This window comes from Choristoneura fumiferana, chromosome 5 (assembly GCF_025370935.1).
Source record: "Choristoneura fumiferana chromosome 5, NRCan_CFum_1, whole genome shotgun sequence".
In the NCBI taxonomy this organism is placed as follows: domain Eukaryota; kingdom Metazoa; phylum Arthropoda; class Insecta; order Lepidoptera; family Tortricidae; genus Choristoneura; species Choristoneura fumiferana.
Genome location: NC_133476.1, coordinates 18,676,525 through 18,685,192, shown reverse-complemented (window position 1 = coordinate 18,685,192; position 8,668 = coordinate 18,676,525). Strand labels below are relative to the sequence as shown.

The 8,668-nt window shown below is 38.7% G+C and overlaps 1 protein-coding gene across 1 annotated transcript in view; it reads left to right on the top strand.

The window, feature by feature from the left end:
* Positions 1-6,099, top strand: part of LOC141427738 (CD63 antigen-like) — a 7,579-nt gene extending 1,480 nt beyond the window's left edge. The window contains exons 2-5 of the mRNA XM_074087330.1: positions 19-213; positions 1,280-1,450; positions 4,117-4,377; positions 5,587-6,099. Of these exons, the coding sequence (XP_073943431.1) occupies positions 19-213; positions 1,280-1,450; positions 4,117-4,377; positions 5,587-5,775 (816 nt within the window). The 3' untranslated portion in view covers positions 5,776-6,099. The remainder of the gene's footprint in view (positions 1-18; positions 214-1,279; positions 1,451-4,116; positions 4,378-5,586) is intronic.
* The last annotated feature ends 2,569 nt before the right edge of the window (positions 6,100-8,668 follow it).

Here is an 8,668-nt window from a genome sequence, read left to right as displayed (position 1 = left end):
GATAATTCAACATGTTCATTCCAGATCACATCGGCCCTCATAATCTCTGTGGGCACGACGATCTACGCGATCTACCATGACGTGTCCTTCTTCCTGGACCAGCACTTCTTCTCGCCGGCCACGCTGGTCATCGTCATCGGAGTGCTGATGCTGTTCGTGTCCTTGTTTGGATGCGTGGGCGCATGGCGCGAGAGCACGTGCTTGGTTAACATTGTGAGTATTAATGTGATAGGTATTGAATTACTTTTTCATTCATCATTGTAGGAAAAGCAAAGGATACTAAGGCTATACGGCAGTAATAGCTGCAATACACAAAGCTAGTTCTTTCAAGCCAGGATAGCAAGCTAGTGCTACTAGTCTACCAGAGTCCGGGAGCAATGAATGGTGTTTTGAGACGGATCCGGGAGCTGGACTCACGACACGTCACCGGGAGCCGGAGCCGGTCTCCCGACACCCGAAGGGCTATCTTGGGCTGACTTGAAAAACCAGCCTCGTGTCTCCCGGCCATACTTCTGATGTTTAAAGTAGATGACTTCTTGGGGATAACAGAAACATAACTACGACGCTCAGCAGCGCGTGATAGTCTGGTACCAATAAGCCTCTGGTAGTCAAAAAAGTGGACAACTGATGGAAAAAAAAACAATTGCACAATAATGCTATGGTACCCTTCGATAAATATAAAATAAGTCGTAGAAACAAGTAAAAGTACTCGTAGCACTTCTATCCCGCTACGACCGTAGTACCTCTACGGTTGGCTACGACGCGTAGAAGCCCCATAGAACGGGATAGTTTAGTTAGTAAAGTTGGGAATATTCATTTGATTTATTTATAAAGAGGTAGGTACCTAAAAATGGTATAATCTAAAACTTAATCGTGTGGCTAACGTCAGGTTAAAGTTACCTATATTTTTAACGAGGGATTCTTGTTTTATATTTATTTATTTCGGGATCTCGGAAGGCTTTCAGGGGCGAACAATTGGTAGCTCCGATATCTGTATCATCATCATCATCAGTGATAGTTCAGCGGTGTCGTACTGAACTTGCAAACTGGAGATTTCAAACTTAGTTTGACTCGACTTAGTTTCAGATTTACTTTTTGAGCATTGTATATGTGTCATTATTGTTTCTATCCACTACATAACATAACACGTATTTTCTCCAAAAACACGATATAAAAAAAACCTATAGAAAACATAGCGTGATCCAATTAAGTGTTTGTCCAACAAAGTATTCTATCAAATATTTTCGATGAAACGTCACTACACCAATTTGTCATTCAGTTCGCAGTGATCCTGAGCCTAGTGTTCATCCTCGAGATCGCAGCGGCCATTGCAGCGTACACCCTGCGCTCGCAGGTCATCGACATGCTAGATGAGCGCCTGCGCAACTCTATGCCATACTACTACCGAAATCTCGAGGTCACTGACGCCTTCGACTTCATTCAGAGCCGGGTGAGTGACATGTAAACAACTTTTGCTACTCGTGTACAGTCGCCATCAGATATTTCGGGGCGGCCAAGGTGAAAAAAATAGCGAAACATGCTAGTAATTGAGTGCATGTGCCGATATTTTGGACTACCTTGGCAGCTCGAAATATGTGATGGCAGCTGTACCTACTTAAATCTGCAAATTATCATATCAGTTCATAAATAAAATCACACCAAAAGTCATTGTCTGTCAACATATAATGTATATATCGTACTGGTTATACTCGTAACATCGACGAAATCACTAACCCCCATATTCATAAAACTTAACAAGCCTATGTTAACTAACAAATGCTTTGTCCCTTTCTAACAAATACAAATGTCGAAGTGACAGATAAGGACAAACGAATTTTAGCGGCATTTTAACTAAAATAGGTTTGATTGTCGTTTATGAATAAGGGGTAAATGTATAAGCTCGTTTGCCATCCAATCGAATAAAAAAAAAAAAAAAAAAAAGTTCTTAATTGAGCCGGCTCCATAAGAACAATTCAATCAGAGATTTAGAGGGCTACTACGGAATCCGAAATTCGTATCGTGACATTCCTTTCTTTCACTTTTCTGTTAATTAAATAATTACTATTCGTGTGAACGTAACGATACGACACGATTTTCGAACTTCGTACTCATAGTTTAAGGCCAAGCGTTATTTCACAGGTTTCAGACCTATCACGTTTCGTTTTATTCCTGGGTGGCAAAAAAATACACCTTGATCTTCATTTTTCTGTAGACGTAATAAATTCCATCATATTACGTCATGTGACCTTGTTCCATACAGTCTTTTCATTAGTGTTGGTAATTAGGGAGTCTATGCCAATGACATAGAACAACAAACCAATACAGGTTAAGCGTAGATATGACGCTGCATAGTCCTTAAAATCTATTTCTACATTAATGAACTATAAACAAACTTTGCTCACCCGCGACCTGACTTCCACCACCACACTGTAAGAACACACACAAATCACACAAACCCAACTATCACCATCACCACACAACACTGGCGCGTTTCTAACTCAACCAGAGTTCATCTTCAGATCAACACAACCGTCCACGTTCGACATAGATCACACATTATGATTTCAATTTGCATGGATTTAAGTGACTTCCATATGCGTCGATACATATTTTACACGTTAATGCAGTCACATGTCTGCTGATAATGATGCCATTCGCGTAAAAGGTTTTTTATCATCACTGTAACTTTCCCCGTGTTACGGCTGTTATAATATAATCATGATCATGAAGGCCTTTAGACAATGTATAAGTTTGCAATGTAAAACGAAGGGTATATGCAGTATTTTTGTTTTCTGTTAGGGGTTTTATGTGTATAAATTATACACAAATTTAACTTGTCCGGAAAGATTAAAGACTATCAAGAATATTTAAGTGAATTAAAAAATGTCCCGACGTGTTACAAAATAGGTAACCCGTAAAAATCTATGTAAGATTAAATACATAGATAATTTAACAGAGGGGTAATACCTATTTTAAGACTCTGTCGTTTCGCGGATATTAGGTAAAACTGTGTATAAACATTCCACGTAGTTTACTGTTAAATTTTACTGAAATATATATTGCATATCAATGAAAAAAATACTATGAAAAAAATACTGAAATTTGGTTTGGTTCCCGAACCGAGTCCATTTTTTTAAAAATTTATGTATGCAGTTTTTATTGTCACTAAAATGGATGAAACGAGGTGGTGGATGCCTATGAAAAATAATTATGAGCTGTCCTACCTCACGTGCGACGGATTCTACCTGCGCCCGCGCCAGCTAGTGTAAGCCTTTATAGTTTCAGACTTGCCCATACCAACCGATCCAAATGTGCCACCTAATATACAGGGCGTCCCACGTCTATGCCACATGGAGGGGAAGTACCTTAAATCTTGTAGATAGACAATTTTACTGAAAGGAGACTTTATTTTAATGTTAAAAACAATTTTAACTTCATTCAAAGATTTTTGTATAATTGCCTGTCTGAACCGAGAATCGAACCCGCCAAATGGTAAAAAAAAACACCGTATTTTACTACACCGATCGAAAGGCTCAATCAGAAGGATTATTTTTCAAAAATCAAATTCAAAAATCTTTGAATGCAGTTAAAATTATTTATTGAATCAGGCGTTACTTTGCGGAGGTCCATATCAATGAACTAAAAGAATTTCCTTGCTCACCCGCGACCTTACGATAGCTAAGCTTATGCAAAATATGCGTGTTCATGCAGTTCCAGTTGCAGTTAGTTGTTAGACTCAAACAACTGGTAGCATGGTGTACGGTTGTGTCACTCTGAAGATGAGCTCTGGTTGAGTTCGAAACGCGTCAGTGTAGTGTGGTGGTGGTGATAGATGGGTTTGTGTGATTTGTGTGTGTTACATGTGGAGGTGGAGGAACTGCATGAACACGCATATTTTGCATAAGCTTAGCTATCGTAAGGTCGCGGGTGAGCAAGGAAATTCGTTCATTGCAGTTAAAATTGATTTTAAAATCAAAATAAAGTCTCCTTTTAGTAAAATTGTCTATCTACAATATTTAAGGTACTTCCCCTCCATGTGGCATAGCCGTGGGATGCCCTGTATTACCGGTTATAAAACACGGGTAAATTTATAACCCCTAATTTTCCCTCTTCCAGCTGAACTGCTGCGGCATTGACAGCTATACCGACTGGCGCTACATCGACCCCCCCACCGGCGTGTCTGGCATCACCGCCATCCCCGACATCACGGTGCCCAACTCCTGCTGCGCCGAAGCTCACTACTCTGTAGTCGAAAACGCGACCGTGGCTGAGTGCACCAAGCTGTATGCTAACGGGTGCCTTCCGAGGCTGATATACTTGGTGTACCAGAGCGCTGGGTTGCTCGGAGCTGGTGCCTTGACTATTGCCTTCATTCAGGTTAGTGTTTAATATGATAGTCTTAATAAAACTATTTAGTCCATCAGTTCCATTATCTGAATTTTTCTTTTATCAATTAACCAAAACGTGGATGATCGCGACGGGTACACTACATAAATACGAAAAACGAAATTCCGAAAGTCGGAATCACGAACTTCAAAATACCGATTTTTATAATTCCAAATGTTTTAAAACTCCTAATATGACTATTCTGATTCTTAATAAATCTGAAAATTAAAAATACCTAATTACTAAAATACCGATTTTCAAAATTCCGAATATCATTACACCGATCAATAATAAATCTCGACTTATTAACTGAAGCTATGTAGATTAGATTGGCCTAAAACAGTATTTACTGTTATTGATTTTCAGTAACGTGACACAAGGTCGACGGAGCTCCGCGAAGCGGAGCTCCTATTCCGCGCAGTTATGGCGCTTCGCGCCTTGTCGCAATTCTAACCTAACCTAACCTAAGTATGCAGGTCAATTTATCTAAATTGATTGATTCGAAATTCAAAATTCGAAATCAAGATTCCGATTATAAAAAAAAATACTTATATATATTTTTTTAATGTACGTTAACAATATCTTGTTCAATCAATATTGAACGTAGCCTAGCTTAACTAAAACTAACGTAGCCTAATAAGAGAACTTGTGTTGGAGATGTGTTTTTGTTCCTTCAGGGATTAAAAGTTAATCGAGAGGTATGACGATATAACTTTGATATTATTTATCATGTCTATTACTTAAATTAGAGTTATTTCTGTATATCGCGTGCCTTGTATGATTTGTTTAGATTACTTGCATGCGACGGAAAAATTAAGTAAGCAATTTAAGGTTAGGAATTTTTTACGGCATAAATGTTAAAGAAGCGAACTCTGTCTTTAGCCTGTATTAATAAATTACCTATTTACTTAGCTTTACAATTGCTTACGTATCAATGTAGGTTAGGTACAATCAAATTACAATTGGTACAGATTGACGAGGCACCAAATAATTTAGTGAATGAATGATGATTTGAGACATCATGCAGTATAAAAAATAATGTCTACGTTAGTAGTACCTGCATGTTTGCATACTTACTGAAGCCGCGAAAATGCAGCGAAACAGCCAAATTCCATGTGAATTTACATCAATCTTGTGCCAGCTCTTTTGTACGAATAGATAGACTGATGATAAACCAACTTTATTTTTCTCTGCTTCCAGTTAATCGGCATCGTGTTTTCGTTCTCGCTGGCCAGTTCTATCCGCAAAGCCAAGTCCGAGCGCGAGCGCAGACGCCTCGAGATCCAAGAGCGCGTGATCAACGCCCACACCTCCCTCAACCCTAACGATGAAAAAATAAAACCCATTGTCTATGTCCCGTTCTACGGGCAGACTCAAACCGCCGCATAAAAAGCTTTGCCTGTATGCAGTTTTTTTGTTTTATCGATATTTTTTAGAGCTTAAAATTATGGTTCCGTCCTTTAAATAAATATCGTTAAAATAAATCAGTGTGTATTTTATAAATTAGGAATCACATTTTTATTCTATGCAACACGATATGATTTGTGAAATTGCGATGTAATTTTATATTGAGGCCAAAGTATTTGGAGTGAAGAGATAAAGTTTCTTTTTAATCAATCTTAATCTATGAATAGGTATCTTTAATTAAAAGATAATATAATTAAGTTTACAAATTGTAAAATATTTTTATTAAATAAAATACCTAGTCACGCAGTTTTATTTTTAAAAGGAACCTTATTTCTAAAACTAAAGTCGTAAAACAATAGTGGTGTGGTTGATTTTATAGCTATCCCGTAGGAACTATGCATTTTTCCGGGATAAGACTACATACTTCCTATGTCCGTACACCGCGACGCCCCTAGAATAGAACGCACAGTTTGGGCACTCCTAGACTAAAATAAATTTCACATACACACTGAGCATCTTTCCATCACCACCCCAGCCTATTACGACCCACTGCTGGGCACAGGCCTCCTTTCAGAATGGGCCATAGTTCCCACGTAGGCCCATACAAATTCAACATTGTCACAACTCATTATTTGCAATACAAAATCGATGTGAGAATCGCGTTTTGGCAGTTCATTAAAAGTACGTCAATTGATTGGTGGTATTAGTATCAAATATTCAATTATTTTGATGAAGCATGTATGTTCACATAGGTATGCATTCGTAAAACAAACACTAACACAATATGCACTAGGTACCTAAAGGCGAATTTTCAACAAACAAAATGGGATTGATAGCGAGTAAGCCAACTGATAAGCTATCACGACAGATAAGGCGGATGAAATCATTAAGTATGGTGAAACTAGTATGCATACACTTAATCCGTCTATCCCACTAGTCCCATTGAGTAGTCCCATCATGGGACTACTGAGACGATTATGTCCCAGTAGTCCCATGGGACAAGTGGCACTAATATTTTTATCATATTATTGTCCCAAAAGTCCCATTACCGTCATGCTCAAATGGAACTCATAATGGGTGCGATCACAGTAGGACACTTTTTAGAAAAAAATGTGCGGTATGATTATTATTGAAATTAAATGGTTTTTAACTTAATATTACATTATTTATTACAGCATATTTGCTGTCACTACATGTAAAAGTTGAAATACGCTCTTCAATATATTTGTGAATTTTGGCAGTAGCCTAGTTTTAATGGGGGGGAGGCGGACTAAACGGTTGATTAATGAAGCTTACGGCGCTCAAATTTGGTCCAGGCTCAAGGTTTGCCAACGTGCATTGGAGCGCAGTATTTTGGGTGTTCGTAGGACTGATCTCATTCAGAAACACCGAACTGCGATCCAAAACCCGCGTTGCAGATGTAGGCGTCAAGACCGCTAAGCTTAAGTAGGACTGGGCTGGTCGTCTTTGCCGCATGCATCCACAACGCTGAAACCGCATTGGGTACCCATTGGCTACCCGTGGGATGGCCATTGAAACAGAGGCAGACCGAAGAGGAGACGGCGGGACGACTTGGACGCATATCGAGTGGAGTAGCAGGGAGCATGCTTTTCTCACCACTAGGACACTTTAGCGGGCTAAAAAAATTGTAGAATATTAATAAGGTCGTGGACGTCTTTCGGCTGACATGATGAATAGGGTAGCAAGATTACCTACAAAATCTACGCGTATGAGAGCGCAGCGGTGGAGCTGCTGTTAACAGTTTGTTTGTTTGTTTATACTTACTCTTTATTGTACACAAAGATCAATATCTCAAAAACGGCTACGGCAAACGGCTTCGATGAAACATCTAAGAACAATTGCTAGAAAACCTGATTTCAAATAAAAAACCGCATTCAAATCGCTCCATCCGTTTAAGAGCTACGGTACGGTACGGTACAGACAGACACACAGTCACACATAGCGGTCAAAGTTATAACACCTCTTTTTGCGTCGGGGGTTAAAAACAGGAAAAAACAAAACGGTTATATACCTACCTACTATTCAAACATGAAATGAAAATTAGATGATGATTAGATTAAAATGTCCGATGAAGATGCAGGTGCACTAGAAACGTGATTGACGTTTAATTTTTGAAGAAGGCACCTTAATTTACATATTTGGTAATTAATCACTCGTGTTGGTAAACCTCATTATCGGTATAGAATCTCGGTACCTGGGCGACCGAGCTTTGCTCGGGCTAAAACTCGATAATAAGCGTAGTCCCAGAGATAAGACCAAGCTAGATCGATATGTCCACGAAAACCGAAACGAAAACCTCATCGTTCTTATAGTTTTTTTTTATTAATTTTGTTTTGAACCCGGCAACGTACAAATTTGTCATATTAGCCCATAGGGCAAAACATTAAATAACCAGAAAAAAATTCCGTATCATACTTGCTCAGGTTGGCTGCTGCAACCAACGCCTCTAATAAATGTTGGGCATCTTCTGTCGTACCGCACAATTCACAATTTGGTGAATCACTTTATTCATCTGATGTAAAAACTTATTAAGAGCAACATGCCCGGTGCGCAGTCTGTGTGCTGTTAATCCTTCCTAAACTAATATTTTGAACTCTAAATGCACTTACCTATATTAAATACCCTTTACTCGTGAACGTTCATCAAAATACTCTTTCCAAATTTCATGGCATTTTAATTTTGAATTTATTCGTCGCCTCTAAAGAATATGGTTATAAATTTCGTGACCTTCCACGATACCTTTTTTAGCCAAATGATCTGCTTCCTCGTTACCTCGCAATCCAATGTGTGCAGGCACCCATTGAAATCGCAAATTAATCAATTGCAAACGGATAATTTTATCTAAAATTTCATA